General features: G+C 30.5%; 1 protein-coding gene across 1 annotated transcript; it reads right to left on the minus strand.

The window, feature by feature from the left end:
* Positions 1 to 4,803: 4,803 nt before the first annotated feature.
* Positions 4,804 to 19,496, minus strand: LOC107453565 (speckle-type POZ protein B). Its single transcript, XM_016070437.4, has 2 exons — positions 17,355 to 19,496; positions 4,804 to 5,411 (listed from the first exon to the last, which is right to left on the minus strand). Exon 1 carries the CDS (start codon positions 18,999 to 19,001, stop codon positions 17,397 to 17,399), a length of 1,605 nt encoding a protein of 534 aa, XP_015925923.1. The 5' UTR covers positions 19,002 to 19,496; the 3' UTR covers positions 4,804 to 5,411; positions 17,355 to 17,396.
* Positions 19,497 to 19,966: the final 470 nt, after the last annotated feature.

Genomic DNA, 19,966 nt, shown 5'->3' on the forward strand with positions numbered 1-19,966 from the left:
GTATTCAAAGTTAAATATAATTCAGTATGAAACCTAATTTTTTATTTCTTAAAAAAATATAAAAAGAATGAGAGCTTGAGAAAGAAGAAAATTTCTTAGAATAGATATTTAGATGTGTTGCTGTGGAGGGGGAGGGAATTTTATATTTGTATTACTCATAAAAACATAGAAAGAAAAAAAATATTTTATATTCTTTTTTTTTTGAATCTACACTTTTATGAATGCTTATAGCACAAAAAGTATAGATACTTAAAAAACAAAATATCAATTTTTATTTTGTTGTAAACATATCTAGCATTAGTGGTTATTTGTTAGTTATCGATCCCCCATCAAATTTCAAAAATTCTTTTTCTCGTCAATAAATCTGTAACTTAGTGGGTAAATTAAAATTTTGGCTTTTTATATTTGTCACCACTGCCCTAAGCCATACCTGCTCTGATCAATTTATTTGTGATTGTATATCAATGCAAGCTAAAAATAACATGCTTAACCAGGTAATATTAAATTCTAAATAAAGTAATTTTTAAAAAAAAACTTTTCTATAGTTTTGCACTAAAAATTAAGAAATCAAATATTGAGCGCAACCAGATAATCAAATATTGAGAGTTCTCGTCGGGAATTTAAAAAAAAAAAAACGAGTAGGATACTACCTCTCAGAAAAGGGTACTTTTCTGAGAGGAAGTACGTCTTTCGAAAGGGTACTTTCGAAAAGGCACTCATTTAGCATTAAAAATTTATCAAATGGTGTAATATTATGTAATAACTGAATTTGATTCTCAACGATTTTTAAATTGCCCTCTTATACTATTTTATGTCTATGAATATTTCAAAAGATAATTCTCATTATCAGAATAAGAGAAAAATTATTTGAGAATAACATGGTGTAAATTATAAGATTCGAATTGATATTGTCTCGGTTAATTTTTCAGATGTTATGTTTATATTAATTTTAACATGAATCAAGCACTCAAGGAAAGTTCAGAATTGGATTTCAACAAACGACACAACAGTTCTAATCAACACTACAGTGTCATACACAAAACTGCATACGAACCTCAGCACAATAACGCTGAAAATTTACCCCTGTTTTTTGATCATTGCTCTAGCTCAGTGTTTCCCAAACTTACGACTTTTGTGTACCCTTTCTAAGTTTTTTGTAACGCTGTGTACCACTAAAAAGAAAATGAAAGTATTTTTCACTATAAAAAATTGTACAAAAGTTAAAAATTACACCTGGCTATTGACACCACTAATTATTAACTATTAACTCTGCAAAAAATAGCCGAGAGAGAGATACGTAATCGTAAATTTGTATGGCTAGCTTTGTTTTTAAATAAATTTTTTGAAATTTTCGTTTGTTGCAAGATAATTAGCATAAGAACGCGTACCCCTGCTAAACGGTTCACGTACCCCTGGGGGTACGCGTACCACACTTTGGGAAACACTGCTCCAGCTGATGGTTTTACGTTATTAGATTAAACATAATATTTTACAAGTTCCTATCCTAAATACAGTGTTATTCATAATTCCCTCCGCCTGTAAACGCCAGTTTTCTTTATTAAAACGGGCTTCAGTGGTTCATGTTACTGCCATCTACCGGCAACTGCTTAAATTAAAACTTGATTACTTTCGGAATAATTTCATGTGTTCTTTTTTGCCATATTCGTCTTCGTTTTTTACTATAACGCTTCGAAACCCCGGAGGGAATTATGAATAAGCACTGTATAAGCATTGACTGTAATCAGTATCATTTGGCATAAATGTCCCGCAGTGGACTGATCGTTAAGTCACGGTTCCCAGCAGATCACCGAAGTCAAGCATCACTGACTGCAGTCAGCGTGTGGGTGACTGACCCCTTGAATCAATCTGCTTAGGGAGCGAGAGTGTGCGGCATTGATACTTGTTAAAGTGGTCGACTTCGCGTACAGGCCGTTGGGCTACCAAAGCAGGGGAGCCATCCGCTCTGCAGAGGATCAAAATTGTGATGGTATGTCTTCGGATCATCTTCAGGGATGTTTCCCAGACCATCGCCAATATCCCATTGTGCAGCTCTAGTGCGACGTAAATGAACTACAACTACATTTGTAATAAATCAAAAAATACGTGACCTAGGAGTATTCCTGCACCAAACATTTTAAAACATGAAAGTTGCAGGTTCGAATCCCTCCTTTCACCTAGGATGTACTTTTGGGCTGCACTTCTCTAATCTGTGATATCTGTTCTACAGTTTGATAGTGGTTTTTGAGGGCTATGCTCCCAAGCCTACAAATCTATATGATTACATAAATCTAAGTCCCGCAGTGAACTGATCGTTAAGACACGGTTCCCAACAGATCACCGAAGTCAAGCATCTCTGCCTGCCAACAGTGTGCGGGTGGGTGACCACTTGGATCAGTCTGTGTAGGGACCAAGGATGTGCGGTATTGATCCTCGTTAAACTGTTCTACCGTAAAGTGCTCGATTTCGCGTGCAGGTAGTCGGGCTACCGAAGCGGAAGTGCCATCTCCTCTGCAGAGGATCAAAATTGTGATGGCATGTCTTCGGATCATCCTCAGGGATGTTTCTCAGACAGTCGCCAATAGCCCATTGTGCAGCTCTAGTGCGACGTAAATGAACTACAACAACAACAACATAAATCTAAAATCAAGTAACTTAATACCACTAAATGCCGACAGGCCTGTGTAGGGGAGAGGGAACTGTCCTTGCATCAGAAAGGTTCTAGGTTCGAATCCCGGGCAAGACATGGATGTTCTTTCCTTCTCTGTTCTATCTGCCCTCACTGTGGGAGCGACGTTGGCCCACCTAATATGTTGCCCCTGAAAGAGAGACCAACAAAATCGCCCTGTATATACCTGAATTGACGGATGTTGACACAGGTGGGCATTGGAAAAAAAAATATCACTAAATTATCTTTCAAAAAATGATGATTGCAGAATTGTAGGGATGTAATTAAGACAAAAATATTTTCTAGAATTTCTATAATAACGCCTTTTTTACTTTGTGATAACTTTGTACTATTTTACATGTTTCGTAAGGTAGCCTATATAACATATAGAGTAATTGTCGATTAAGAAAATTTAAAAAAAAAATGATTTAACAGCATGTATAGCATCTCCACCCATGTCTTAAAGTACGTTTTTGCAAATTAATTTGTCTCTCTTTTTTAAAAACTAAAAATTGATATTTTTCACTTTATTGTGCTGCAATGTCCTTGTAAAAAACTGATTTTGAACCCCAATGGCGACTTCAAGCACACCCGACTTCCGATCGATTGGTACCAGCTTGTCTGGGAAGCAAACGCGGCCTAAGCGCAATGCTGACTATTTACTGCAATTATGCCGTTGATCATGAAACTGTGAACCCTTATCCTCCATGTATCCCCTAGAGCACAACCGACTACTGCGGGAATGCTTTTTATTCAGTTTGTTAACTGATCAAGTTCAGCCTTGATTGCTAGGCCTTTTTTAGAGTCTCTCTCTACGACTTCAGTTTGTAACCTTAACACTTAGATGTTCTTAAAATAGTGCTATCTGTTCGTCAACCGAGAAGAATTTATAAGCCGTGCTTTGCGATGAGCATACAAGTCTGCATATGTATGTTATTCTATAAATAAATCGAATGAAAATATCAGTTTACAAATGCACACTGAATATAAATAAAATTCTTCATTCTACTGACGTTTGCAAGTAAGTTCGTTGTTTTTCTTTTTAATTCACTTAGTACATGATAAACCAACAATAGAAGTTCAGATTAGCTGTTCTGGTCTAATTAAAAATGTAGAAATAACATTTTGCAGTGGACAATAAAATTTATTAGCAAGTTGTATTCGATGTCGCAGACGATTCTAAATGGGCAAATTTAGTGTAACTTTGCGTTGTTAACAGCTTGCTATTTAATTTTGAACGATTTACACTTTATCTTAAATAATAAAGAATATTAAAATTCTTTTTCTCTTTCTATTATTTTTTTATAAACACAAAAAATTAATTACAAATATAATTCCACAAAATCAATATTTCAGATTTTAAATTAATCCATAAATCTTAATTAAACCATAGAGAGTGATTTCGAACATAGACAATAACATGTTTCTATAATCTAATTTATTTTATGCTGAGTTTGCCATTTCAAAAATATAAAGAAATTTGTATTCCTTCCTGTTTCTTTAAGATATTATATTTATTATTTTAATAATTAGATGTTTATTAATTATTTAATTAGATTCAAGCACTAATTTATAATTAATTATTTGTATCTAAAGTAAGCTAATGCTGCTCATTAAAATAAATATATTTATATTATACATTTTTGATAAATTAATGTTCTATTTTTGAATAGTAAAATTACTTTATTTACTGGAGCTATTGGCGACCGCTTGGGTAACATCCCCGAGAAGACATGCCTTTACAATTTTGATCTTTCAATCACTTTACAGTCCAACAGTTAAACGAGAACCAATACCACACAGATCGCTTTGCAGGGTAATCAAACCGTGCCCCCCTCCCCTTCCGCTCACTGATTGCAGCCGTTCTATTTGTAAACTTGCATTAGAATTCTATTTCAGAATTTAATTCTTTTTTTCAGAAGTTTATTAACATTTTCCCATTCCAGACTTATATGAAGTCGCTTTCATTATTTTATTAATTGAACGTAAATTGTTATAGAAAAATTATTTTAACTATAGAAAATAATTTCTGCGCATTCAAAACACTTTTATTTTATGACATTTAATTTCTATGAATAAGTACTCTCTACTTCATAAAATGCAAAAATGTAACAGCAGCAAAAAAACTGTACAGACTCTTTAAGTAAAAATCTTTATTTTGTATATTAAATGTCACGTATCGAAAATTGTAAAAAATAAATTAATTCTGTATTTTTGAGAACAATTCTTTTTTACTACACAATCTAATTCTAATAAATGTATAATACATACAAAAAACAGTATTCTTGCATTTAATGAAGAATAATATAAAGAGCTTTTTTGATTTTCTAAGCGTAACGTCATTATTTTATTCATCAAAAAATATAATTTTTTATTTCGAAATGCACAAGAAAACTTAGTAATGTCATATTATCTTTAACTCAATTGCCAGCTCGTTAATTAAGATTTAAGTTTCAAAGAATCGCTCAAAACTAAATTCACGAAGGAAAAAAAAAACTGATTGTTAATGATGGCCAAAAGAATTTTTAAAAAGTTTTCGCCAATCAATTCGTCCTTCTTGAATTTAAACTGGAAGATGAAATAATCCCTATATAATTATCGTTCGTGACTTTTGATGACTTGGTAGCTGAAGTCAGATTTTTGATGACTTTTCTTCATTCCTCATTTCACAGAAGAATGTTTGAAATGACAGGGTGTGCTCAAGTGCGACCAAAGAAATTCTAACTGGAGTCTTGAATTAATAACCCTGAAAAAAAAATGCATATTAACATTCAGAAGAGCAGATAAGAATAAGAATGATCATTATAACCATTCACACTTTTTAAGTCATGATTTAATTGATTCATATTTTTCGTAGTTTATTTTATAACTTAACTCTTGAATTAAAAGCTAGAAAGTATTATAACAGAAGAAAGTATTATAACTGAAGAAAGTATTATAACAGGAACAGACTTCGTAGACTCGAAGGAAAAAATTCGAATAAAATTACCGTACTGCATTGGTAACTATAATTCTGAATTTAAAAGTCAAAATATACGGTATTTAAACCATTTTTTTCTTTATTTTTCCGTTTATATGGTAACGGTTTACCGAAAATTCTGGTTTTCAAAATTATAGTTCTTATTAACACACTTTTAGTAAAAAATAGAAAACTTATAAGCAAATTTAGCTGAATAAATGGTTTTTATGCCATGCTTTAAGGTGTCATGTTTATATTACCAAAATTAATCAACTTTTATCATATTCTATGTGAACCATACTTTAATAATTTCACTAAAATTATTACCAAGGCGCATCGATACCAATACAAAAATTATCGATGTTTTTGGTGTTCTTATTAAACGAGGAACACGGTAGATTTTGCCCCATTCTGGTACTTTTGACCATTCTTTATTTTTTCTTTTCTTAGTTATCCAATTATACACTTATAGATTTCATTTTTATCTTTGGGTTTGTTTTTTTGGTAAGTTTATTTTAAAATGTTAATCTTCCTTTTTAACACTAAGTCTTTGTCTAAAGTATATTCTACGCTGTCAAAAATTTTTGGATCGTGTTGAACAACAAGAACGTTTAAATTTGCTGTAACTTTAATATGGGCGCTTTGAACCTTATTATTATGTAAATGAACCCTAATTATACTTGATTACACAATATTATTGTCATACTCAGACACTAAAATATAAATAAAATTTTTTTACCCTAACAGAACACATCACTAAACTACGGCGGTGCATTAAAAAAATTAGAGATATTCTTTTATTCCAAAATCGTACAGAGGTAAAAAAATATATGTGTATATTACCCTAAATAACTTTTGCTCTAATGATCAGATTTTCACATAGTTAGTGCCGATCTTGATGGTTCAAAGAATTATTCTCAAATTTGTTTAGTATATTTAGTACTAACTTTTAATTAAGTTACGAAATTACACATAAAAAATGTCCTTTTTGTAATACTTTTTTTTCCGATGGTTTTAGATTTTTGACTCTAAAAAGATAGAGGTTGGTAATCTATAAAATATAGTCCCAATAGTTTAAGCAGGGAATTGGTCGAAAATTTGGACTTAATGTTAATTTTATTGTTTGCGTAGATCGCCTTATCTAAGATTTTTTAAGTGAATTGAAAACGTTTTGCCATGTAAAATCCATGAAATTACTTTTATTGCTTTTTTTACTTAACATTTTTTTTTCACTTAAATATGGTCAAAAAGGCTCTAATTTGAAAGATATGCAAATATTTACTGAGTTTAAATTATGTAAATTTAAATGATAAAATACATAATTTAAATTTTATCATTAAAGATTAATCAAAATTAGAAGGAAATGTGTCGAGTAGTTCATAAATGAAATTTATAAATATAATTTTTTTTAGATTTGATAGCTCAGGAAATATTCCACTTATTAAGATAAAATTTTTGCCACTTGAAACATTTGATACACATGCCCCAACTTTAAAATAACTATTGCTACTATTTTAGTTCTTTTAAATATTAGATCGTCCCGCAGTGGACTGATCGTTATGACACGGTTCCCAGCAGATCACCGAAGTCAAGCATCACTGACTGCGGTCAGTGTGCGGGTGGGTGACCACTTGGATCAGTCTGCGTAGGGACCAAGGATGTGCGGTATAGGTCCTCGTTAAACTGTTCTACTGTTAAGTGCTCGACTTCGCGTGCAGGTCGTCGGGATACCGAAGCGGAGGTGCCATCCCCTCTGCAGAGGATCGAAATTGTGATGGCATGTCTTCGGATCATCCTCAGGGGTGTTTCCCAGACAATCGCCAATAGCCCATTGTGCAGCTCTAGTGCGACGTAAATGAACAAATCAATCAATCAATCAAATATTAGATCAGCTAAAATATAATAAATATTGAGAATTTTTTTATTAATATTATTTTATACCTATGTTTTTTTATTTTATTTTTCAAACTGTCATCGTCTGTGCTCGCGCAATGGAAAAGGAAGAAAAATAATAAATGATACAGACCTGTAAAATTTGAGTTATGAAAATTTGTTTGCAATTGATTGCTCTTCATATTGTTTGGTGAGCTGACTTCAACTACGGTATTAATTTTCTTAGTCTTCAGTTATCTTACAGATTCTGAAGTGGGGGAAATTTAAATTATTGCTATATAGACAAGTGAAGTATTGTCTGATCTATATCTTTATGTTAAAGTGAATGTAAAACTCTGTCTTGAATGTAAAAGTCTGTAGGACTAATAGTTTAGAAGATATTAAGGTTTTATTAAAAAGTTCAGATTTGTATAGCTCATTTTATATTGTACAGTTCCATTTAAGCGTCCAAAGTCTATTTTTGCTATTGGAAGTATTTTTTTCTATACCCTAATTCGAATTGGACAAAAATTAGCAATTAATAGTTTGAAATATTAGAATAGTTTAAAAGTTTTTATGCATCAGAAGTACAATTAATAAGAATAATTTAGAATTTTTACCCATTGACACGTCTGACGATGCTGTATAGATAAATGAGGTATTAGCTTATTTATGTTGTTTTTTTTTTAATTCGTAATCGTTGGCAAATTAATTGAGTCGAACTAATAGGTACAAAGTTTTAGTTTATTACCGGTGTTGAACAGTCGACCCAATTCTGAGTTTACGACTATCAATGTTTAACTCTGAATCTTCGTAAATTTAATCTCAACCAAGCAGACACGGGCAAACCTAAATCAAGCATAGGTACAAACTGGCCTCCGTGGTGAACTTTTTAATGGAACTAAGTAGCATTTGCGTTACATGGCAAGGAAGTTCTCGAAAAACTCTCACGGTTAGCCCACCGGCAAAGGAATCATTTTATTTTAATACCGTCGTTGAACAGCCGACCCAATTTTGGCTTTATGATAAGCTAAGTTCATTCGTTTGGAGCTTTTTAATTGAACTAACCCGCATTTGTGTTACATTGAGAAGAAAACCATGAAAACCTCCCACAGTTAGCTCGTTGGCAAGGGGATTCTGACCCATGATCCGTCAAACACTGAGGATATTTTTTATGCCAGCACTGTGGTCGGTACTAGCCGAGAGCAGACTTCGTATCAACCAGTCACCGCTGGGATTCGAACCTGGTTCCTCATTATGAGGCGAATGCTCTATCCCTTGATCAGCCTTATCAAAGTTATAAGACTTTTTTTAGACGCGTATTAAATAGAAGTTTTAAATTTAATACATAAAACCCTCTTTCTTCTAAAATATTCAATCTCTTTAACTTTGCTTTCCTTGGACAGCGTAAAATAATACATAAAAAAAAAATGCCTTAGATAGCGATGTAGAGGTACGCAAATGGATCAAATTCACATTAATAACATTTAAATTATTAGTTCTACTGATTTAGGATTAGTTTTATTCAATTCAGTGAAATAAAATACTTTAGAAACAATACCTCATTTGTTTAAATAAGGACATTTATGTTTCTTCTTGTGAATAAGAGCAATATCGAACTATAATCCTTCTAAACAATACCAAAAAATGAAATTGTATACGCGTGGTATTACTTAAAATTTTGTTTTTATTTATTTGCTACTCAAAGTACTTTGTACCTCTAGTTTTAGCCAGTAGTGGTGATTATTTTACACTAAATGCTTAGCTCTTTCTTTGCAATAAAATGCGGTGGCTATGGAATACAAAATGTTCAATTTGAGAAAAAATGGTACATGATAAAAAAAAAATTTCTTTTTTTCTGTAAATTTTTCAGAATCAGCTATTGGTTTTTAAACAATTTTTGTCATAGACTTGTGTAATTTGTAAGAAATCATAAGAGCAAACGAAATACTTTTTATAACTATATTCAGTAGTCAAACTTTTCATTAATTAAATTAATTCAATTATACATTTAGATCATTAACTAAATTAAATTATTTAATCTTACTTAATCAAGTTTGAATGTTTAATAATATTGCACATCATAATTTAAATTTTAATTACATTATATGTTCAAAATATCTTTGAAAATTTTTTTATTAATTTTTTATTAATATAACCAGCCGAAATATCATGTATACCAAAGACTTTTAAAAAAATTAATTTGACGCTATCATTACATTACTATTGTTAAATAAATAGTAAAATAAAAAAATTCGAATTATTTATAAAATAGTAGTATATTAATAATTAAGTAAGTACAGTTTTTTATTAGTTGTTAATGAAATTAAAAAATTAAATTTGTTAGCAATAAAGGAACTGCATTCTACAAGGAAAAAATAACTGCTCTATAAAATAATACAAAAATTAAAAAAAGATTTCAATATTTGTGACTTTGAGGAACATCAATAATTTATATTTGATTTTTTAATTGTAAAAAAAAGTTTCTTTTAAATCTAAAAAGAAACTATTTGAAAAAATAATTTTCTTTGATCTCAAATATTTTCTAAAAAATATTATGATCAAAAATATTCTTAAATAAAATTTGAAGATAGCAAAGCGTGGAAGCAGAAAAAAAGAAAACATAATTTGTAAATTGAAAATAAATACTTGTAAAAAAAAGGTAGAAGAAATATTTCGTTACTTTTTTTAATACTATAAGCATTTTATCACTGTAAAATTATCGGAAATACTTATTTGAACAACCCTACTTATAAACATTCTGTTTTGAGTATTATTTTGAACAAATTGTACCAAAAAAATGTCAAATAATTGCAGTGAAATAAATATTAAAATTCTTAAGATTCCGGGATGTCAAAAGAAAAATCATTATTAAAACCCCGAAGTGACAATAAACTTTAAAGGAAGATATCGTTAAAAATTTAAAAAGTGATCCTTAAAAGTTAGGGTTTTTTTTTAATTTAAATTTTATTGATCAGCTGCAAAAGTCAAAAACTTTAATATGTTTGTAAAGGATTACTTCCATTTGTGTAGGTATAAGTAGTTATTATTTATAGTTAGAACAAGTTTATTCTTTTTATCACTCCCTCAAATATTTTATTTTAATATTCGTTTGAATTTTAAATCCTATTAAGCTACATTAAAAAGAAATCATTATTGAAATTTCTAACTATCGATAGACTTGAAAATATTAAAATCTAAAAAAATGATTTTAAAAGTTGTTTTTTATTTTCCTAAACCTGATCATATTTTTCTGGTATCTATGTTTTAAATAATGACAGAAAATGAGAGTTTTACTAGTTTAGTTTTAAATACAGTGAACTCTTATATGCGATCAAAAGAATTTTTTTTTTTAAATTCAATTAAATTTAGATTTTTTTCATTGTTACAGGAGAAAATTAAAACCTTTAATTTTTACCATTTTTTGTATGTTGTAGGATATTTATATAATCGAACCTCGTAATAGCACCCCATCAGCGGACCTAGCACAGAGTCCAAAAGATAGTTCACTATATTTAAAAATTTTCAAATGGAAAATAGTGATTGCAACAGTTCATAATTTGTTTTCTCAATTATTAGCTAATTAAATAAAGTCTCTCAGCAGCAAAGTATAATGAAAATTTTAACGTTAAATAACATTCAATTTTTTCTCCATATAACGAAATGGCTGTCTCACTGTAATGAATTTTTTAGATTGTCTACACTTTCAGTTTTTGTCATTTATATAATTATTTTATTTATTTATTTTTTGTCATTTCGATTCTTCAATTTTTTCTCCATATAGCGAAGTGGCCGTCTCACTGTAATGACTTTTTTAGATTATTTACACTTTCAGATTTTGTCGTTTATATAATTATTTTATTTATTTTTTGTCATTTCAATTCTTCAATTTTTTCTCCATATAACGAAGTGGCTGTCTCACTGTAATGACTTTTTTAGATTATTTACACTTTCAGATTTTGTCGTTTATATAATTATTTTATTTATTTATTTTTTGTCATTTCGATTCTTCAATTTTTTCTCCATATAGCGAAGTGGCTGTCTCACTGTAATGACTTTTTTAGATTATTTACACTTTCAGATTTTGTCGTTTATATAATTATTTTATTTATTTATTTTTTGTCATTTCGATTCTTCAATTTTTTCTCCATATAGCGAAGTGGCTGTCTCACTGTAATGACTTTTTTAGATTATTTACACTTTCAGATTTTGTCGTTTATATAATTATTTTATTTATTTATTTTTTGTCATTTCAATTCTTCAATTTGATCTCCATATAACGAAGTGGCTGTCTCACTGTAATGACTTTTTTAGATTATTTACACTTTCAGATTTTGTCATTTATATAATTATTTTATTTATTTATTTTTTGTCATTTCAATTCTTCAATTTTTTCTCCATATAACGAAGTGGCTGTCTCAGTGTAATGAATTTTTTAGATTATCTACACTTTCAGTTTTTTGCCATTTATATAATTATTTCATTTATTTATTTTTGAAGTGCAATTTCTATGCAGCCAATTTGTTCTCTCATTTCTCTGCTATTTGAATCACAACCATTATTCCCTTCAGCAAAATGACGCAAATTAAACTCTAATTTATAATGTGCATACATTTAATTTTAATAAAAAATAGTAATCGTGTACTATTTCAGTGCTTATTCCATAGACTTTTTATCATTATTTTAATAATATCAAGAAATAGATTTGAGTCCGCTATAAACGAAGTTATTTACTATAAGCGAGTGAAACAATACATTAGTTGAACAGCAATTTGAACGGGACCATTAAAACGTTCACAGCAACAGAGTATTCACTATTTCCCGGCTTCATTATAGCGGGGATTAAATTGTATATTGAATTTCTTCACATTTTAATCATGAAACTAAATCAACTATGCTCAAATAACAAGGTACACTCTATAACAAAAAAATCAACGCACCAAGAAGCAATCATTCGATTGCTTTGAAATTTCGTATGCATGAATTTTTTGAACAGATATGGTTGGAATGATGCCGACTGGGGACGTATAGTCTTTAGCGACGAATCCCGCTTCCAACTGTGTCCTGACGATCATCGAAGACGTGTTTGAAGACGCACAGGGTAGAGGGGGGATCCTGCATTCACTATTGCACGCAACACAGGCCCTCAACAAGGCATTATGTTCTGTGGTGCCATTTCCTTTGACAACCGGACCCCTTTGGTCGTCATTAGAGGTACATTTACCGCACAGCGGTGCGTCGACGACATCCAAAGAACTGTTTTGCTACCGTTCCTTTTGCAGCACCCTGGGCTGGGTTTTCAGCTGGACAATGCCAGACCACATACGGCACGTGTTGCTATGAACTGTCTGCAAGCTTGTCAAACTCTTCTTTGGCCTGCCAGATCACCAGATCTCTCTCCCATCGAGCATGTCTGGGATATGATGGGAAAGCGATTGCATCTGGCACAGAATGTTGATGACCTCGTTCGACAATTGGATCGAATTTGGCAGGAAATACCGCAAGAGACCATCCGAGAGCTTTATCGGTCAATGCCGCGCCGTGTGGCAGCTTGTATCCAGGCTAGAGGCGGGTCAACACCTTATTGAACTTGTTACTGTAACTCTGCAATAAATTATTCAATTGTTCTGAAATTTTAATCATTTACTATTCTGTACATTGTCTTCCTTTCTCCCAATTTTTGTTTCAATCGGACAACTCCTTCTTGGTGCTTCGATTTTTTTGTTATAGAGTGTATTTATATGCCATTAAAATGTCTTAAGGGTTACTTGAATCGAGTTTCTTACCTTTATTATAATTTTTCAATGAATTTAAAAACAGCGACTGACATGGGTAAATCTAATTACATTCATAGAAAATCGCTGTGCAAAGGGATACAAACGGGGAAAAAAATATCAACATTTTACTTTTGGGAGAAAAAAATTGTACCAGTTGTCTGAAAGGTTACTTCGATCAAATTTCTAGCCTTTCTTATAATTTTGCTTTGTAGTTAAAAACAGCGATTGACAAACATAAATATTATTGCACAAAGAAAATCGCTAATCAGGAAGATGTATAGTTATCTTACAAAAGTTAAAAGCGACATCTCCATTTATGTAGATAGAAACAATTAGATTTGCCAATAATGAAATGAATCATTTATATTTGGCACAATTTGTTCAATATTATTTATCTTAACATTAGTTAGAATAAATATTTAAATTCCATAATTGCATTTTAATATTTTATCCTTGAGATGTTTATTATTCTTTATAAAAATAAATGAAATTGAAAATATATGTAATTCAATTTTAATTCACTAAATAAATTTAAATACATAAACACTTATTTTAATTTCTCTCAAGGAATGATTTAATAATAAAATTTATAAAGATAGATTAAAATGTTGGCGTGTTTAATATTAAAATTTCCATTTTCCAATTGAAATAGTTAAACGTAAAAATAAGACATTATTAAATGCACAGTTTTTAAGTATCCTTTTTATTCTATGGAAGTCAAAATTATAGTTCGTAGTCACTGAAGCAAATTGACTTAATATTGAATTGACTTAATATGAAGCAAATTGAAAATAATATCTTGTCTCCCATACAATGCGGTAAATGCGTCTGTTTTTTTACTTTTTAGTTTGGTATTCATAAATTAGAAATAATTATATTGAATAATAAACATTTAAAGGAAAATATTTATTTTCTGATATATTCATCAGAATTACAACTATTGATGGAATAATTTCTATAAGTGATGCATTCATATTTCATTATGCATTTTAATTTTATTTATTTTAAAGCAGAATTAAATGTTTGCATGCGTTGAAACAATGTATTAAGATTGTATTTTAAAAAGTAAAATTTCTATCCGAAATCTTAAAGATCCACTCAATTAGAAAACGTTGAAATGAGGTGTGTAAGTATTATTTTCATATTCAAGTAAAATTTAAAGACGTTAATGCGGCGTGTTATGGGTGAACATATAAAATTTCAAAACCACTTTATATTTGCGTAAATGTTCAAAAAGAATAAAAAGGATAAAATTATTTCTTTTTAATTCAGCTGTCGAATAAAGGTTTGAAACTAAATAAATGGTTTAGTGGTGTTTGAGGAGTTCCCATTTGAATAGTGGTAATAAAAAATCGTCCCAGTTTAGGTGGTTATTCTTTAGATTACTACAGTTGGCTTGTGAAGCGAACATTGCTTTCTTTAAGAAAAATTGTTTCTAAGTTAATGATCAAGAAGAATTTTTAATATTAAATGATACAATTTTTTATTAAGTAAATCAATATCTTTATGAGGCACAAATTTTACTTTAACGGTCTCATTTAGTTATCATTAATAATCAATAATTAATATAACGTATAACAATAGCCGATTAAATTGTGTTAGGAATACTAGAAAGTGTCACTTAACCTAAAAAAAGTTTTTAGAAAAAAGTTTAAAAAAAACAAACATTTGTGTTGGGAACGTTGGTCAAGTACATACCAGGCAATGGAACTCAGCCTTAAAAAACTTCAGAGTAATCAATACCGGGATGTGGCAATCAACCATAAAATATCAGCGTAAGGAATGCTAGGCAAATAATGTAAACCAGGCAGTGGCACTTTATCTCAAAAAATAATGCAAAGAATACCGGAAAGTATACACAAGGTAGTGGCTTTTATTCTTGAAAAAATTAAAATAGTGTAGAAAATACCGGTTATTTTCTTAATCAGATTATTGTTAAGATAAACAGCGATTATCAATAGTAATTATGTCACTTTTACCAGCATTCCAAATCCAGCATCTTTTACCAGCAACACAAATATTTCTCTAATCCGTAATCTTAATTTATAGAGAGAGAAATAACAAAATAAAAAGAAATGAAACTTATCTCAATTGCTGAAAAAACAGAGGAATAATTCAATATAAAATAATACGTTGCATTATATTTAACGCATAAGTTATATTGTAGAACTTTTTTTTGAAGCCAAAGTAGTTTGTATTGCCAAAATTGAAATACCGCCTCAAAAGGGAACACTAAATAAAACTTTTTACCCTACCACCTCAATTCCCATTTTGCTTTTTTTTAAATTTATTTTTTAACTAGCCGCCTAAGGCGGTCAGCTGTCCGTCACGCTGAAGGTTTTCACAAATAAAGTTTTTTAAAACATAGCAGGAAATCTGAAGATTAGTAGCATCATATGCTTTTATATATTATATAGCTACAACGCTTAAGAAAAAAAAACTAAAATGCTAAATACATGAAAAGAACACGAAAACGAATTAATTTTTTATGGTATCAATTTCTATTTCTATATAATTTTTTATGGTATCAATTTCTATATCGCTACAAAAATTATCGTCTTCGCTTAAGAAAAAAAAATAGAGCGTGGAAAGAAGAAGAAAAACTTATTATAACAATTGTGAACAGCGACAAATAAGTATGAGTATGATGAGTATAGTAAAGTGCGCCGTGCTCTCTGCTTTCGCTTATAGCACTGCGTACAGCGACAAATATATCAAAGCGAAGCGTTCTATCAAAGATTGTATAAGGGAGTGTATAAGTATACGAAGCGTGTAAGTTCTTTGGTTCTATTTACGTATCGAATATGTTGCCACATTTTTAATACAAAAGTTAAACTTTTCTCCACTTTGATAAATGTAAACTAATGCGAATAACCTTACAATTAAATTATTAATTCCTTCGTATATTATTGGTTTAAGTTGTCGAAAATTAATATTTCAATTGTAAGGTTCGCATTAGCATACATTTATAAGAGTGGAGAAAAGTATATGCATTTTTTAATAGTTTTTTGAATATGGCTCTTTGAAGACGAAAAAACATAGATTTTCTTACAAAATGACTGATAACTAAAAAACCAATCCAAATTTTTGAAAAAGAAAAAAAATACTTCTTCATTATGTCAAAACACAATTATATGCCGAGTTTCGTGCCTGGGCGAGACTTCTGGGGCGATATATTGTGATTACAGACAGACAGACAAACGAACAGACACACACACAGCCGCGTTTATTATTATGTATAGATTTTGAAGCACTTGAGTAATTTTGAATTTTGTTCAGGGAGCTCAGAAGTGACTGCTTTGATAATATATTTTTAGATTCCTTATAGAAAACAGTGGAATTGAAAAGTGATTATTCAAAATACCCTCAAGTTTGAACCAGCAATTAAACAAGTTTTAATTTTCTGTTCACTCGCGTTCCTAGATAGAAATTTTTCTAATTTCAATAGCGGTTTTTCCCTATCGCTTTAAAGTTGGTTTGTAATCTTCATTGTTGACGAGAATTTTAAAAATACTTTTAAGGGAGGCCTTTGTAGAACACCTGGCAATTCAAAATAAATTTCTCTATCAATAAGTATTAACAACACTTAATGAAAAAAATATAGCCCTTGAATAATAACTAATTTTACTTATTTGTTCCGTCTTTATTTTTTTATTCTGTTAATCGGGTTGGCAAATAAAGCATTTAAATAAAACTAAGATAAGTTACCAAACTAAATAGACCAGGCTAAATTGTTCCCTTAACCTAGTTAATTTCTAATCGATAAGTCATTAATTGATTAGGCAAGTAAAGCATTCAAATAAAACTAAAATTAATCAAATAATTTAATTGATCAGGTATTCTAGTTAAATTTTTATCGAATATGCAGTGAGGCATTCCCCGAAAACTAAAATTAATTAGTGAATTATTCACTTCTTGTTAAATTATCAATTTGGCTAAAGAGGTATTGAAATAAAATTAAAATTAGTCATAAAAGTAACTTGTTCACCAGGTATTGTTTAACTTGCATAGATTTAGAAAATGGGGTATTCAAATAAAACTGAAATTAGTCACAAATAAAATTAGTAAATAAGTTATTTACCTAATCTAGATAGATTATCCCTTCTTCCAGATAAGATGATTTTCAATTCTTTTTCAAGACGCCATGCATAATTTCACCTGCTAAAGTTGCTTTCTTATCCATGAATTCCTTCCATAGTTTCGAATGAAAAATTTCACTTGCATTATTACATATATAATCTTGAATATACTTTTTCATATCGTTGTCTTTGTGTTCATCCGCAAGTGCTAGTAAGAGACAAACACTTGATGGAGTTAAAATAGATTTCAAAAAATCGGTACAGATGGCTTTCAAAGAGAGTACTTGGTACCTATCAGCAGCACAATACAATTTTATAGCACTTTCTAAATTCAAATGATCTAATTTCTCAGAATACATGTATATCAACATATCATTTAAAGTGTTCTCATCTATATCAGGTATATTTAGAATATGTCTAGTTTCATCACCTTTTTCATCTTCTATCATAGTAGACAATACTAAGGATCTGGCAGACAAAATTGCTTTATGGGCAGGGAAGGATTTACTTGAACTTTGAAGAGTTACATCACAATATTTCTTGTTTGTGTAAAGGGACAACAAATCACTTTTTAATGTGTTTGCCATATTCTTATTCTGTTTGGAATCGTTTTCTGGGAAAGGTTTGAAATTTGACTCTTCGATTGTGGACGATTCTTCGCCAAGTGATATTGCCAATTCGCAAGTCAAAGATAAAGAATCATCTGACAAGTACTGATCTCGGTTTAAAAGCAATTCCTCTTTTTCAATCAACGGTGGCAAGCTCCAAACCTGTTCATCTTTGTAAGGTTCGAAAAAATGATCATTTTGAACTAAAACTTGACTATTGCTTTTGGAATCGAGGATAGATATGTTACAGATTACGTACGTTGTCACTGAAACTTTTTTTCCGCGGAGTATAATCTCAATATTGATTGTACCATCTTCCTTATTTATAAACCATTTAATGTCTAAAGGCGGTACTTTGGTTGACGCAGGCACAAAAGGAACCTCTTGCTTTACCCCCGATTCGCAGGCGCTAAAATTTTTCACAGACCATGTTAAGTAGCATCGCTCGACATCTATCCTAGTTGAAGCAAAACATTCTTTTGCAACTGATTTCTCAAAAAAGCATTTCCACATATGGCATCGAACAGTTAAGGTGTCTTTGGGGAGGAAAGCCTTTTTCTTCTTTAAAATTTCGTCTCGTTTTATAAATTTAGTATTGCCAAAACCTTTGTTCTTAGCAAATGTAAGCTTTTCAACCTGGCCTGATAAGTTAGGTGTTCCATCTACAGTTATAAAAGATATTTTATAGCCTATGACAATTTTTGATGGTCCCTCGTCATTCTTTTTTCTGTAAAGGTAACAAGCTGTATAATTATGATCAACATCACCTCTAGGGTACAAACGCAAATACCATTCAGTTTTGTCTAGCTTTTCTACTAAAAAAGTAGGGCTTTGGATGTATTCGCCAGTTTTTCTACCAAACGAGCTGAAGTTTTCAATCCGCCAAGTGAATGTGAACCCATCACGTCTGAGTTCATCGATTGCCGACTTTCCCATAACGAACATCGAATCCGTCGCTGCAGGTTCCCTTTCCGAATTCTCCTGGTTCTCGCTTTCGACGCTACATAGCTCATGAGCTATGACGTCAGATTCATTCCACATGGTGATGAACTCAGTTCAAATGAAGTTTTGAAGCAATATAAAATGCAACAACTAATATTTCGACAACATTAACGGAAATACAGTCTTTAAAATATTAGTTTAAAGCGAATGACGCTTTCAGAGATTGCACTAGTAAACAAGAAATGATTACATGCATGAAATTCAGCAATATCTTGACAATTTTAACGGAAATACAGATCTTATTTCCTTTAAAACATTAATACAAAGCAAATGACGTTTTTACGAGTTGCACTACTGAATAAGAAATGACAGTCAATATTTCACGAAAGATGATATCACTGATTGGTTTAAACAGGTATAAGTGAGTTGATATTGCTATCTAATCATTGATTTATCAAAATAACACCAAAATTATAAGACTCATCTCTACCTTAGAAAATCCACTTGAATCAAAAGGAAATTTTATTCTTGCCGCTTTTGAAAATGCATAGTACATTCTTCGCCGGACTTGACATATCTTATTGACACACGCAGCTGTTTCGATTTCTGGATCCACAATTTTTATAACAATAAGATAAGGTCTGTTGCATGATAACGCTTACCTTTCATGTTTTATTCTCTCTTATAAGCGATTACCCAGTTTTATCAGCAGCTAAAAATGACCTTGTAAACCTACAAAAGTGAAGCAGTTTTTTTCCCTCCATTCATAACTTTTGATGCGAATAAAGTATTATTTAAATTGAATGATCAGTTTGATTCGTGCAAACGCTGAAAATATCAACATGCATTTTTCAAAATGTTTTATTAGAGTAGACAGGAAATGTTTCATTACAGAACTTAACTACAAATATAATTTTGTCAATAGAATATAAATAAAAATGGTTTGTAATGATGAAAGCTTGCTGCTTCCCTCATTAGGCGTGGTTAATGTATAGTGGAATTATGAATGTTCATTTTGGCCAATATTGAATGAATAAAAACAATAACGTTTCCAGGAAATGATG

The sequence above is a fragment of the Parasteatoda tepidariorum genome, chromosome 9 (genome assembly GCF_982258835.1).
Source record: "Parasteatoda tepidariorum strain Cologne lab strain chromosome 9, Ptep-v5.0, whole genome shotgun sequence".
NCBI lineage: Eukaryota > Metazoa > Arthropoda > Arachnida > Araneae > Theridiidae > Parasteatoda > Parasteatoda tepidariorum.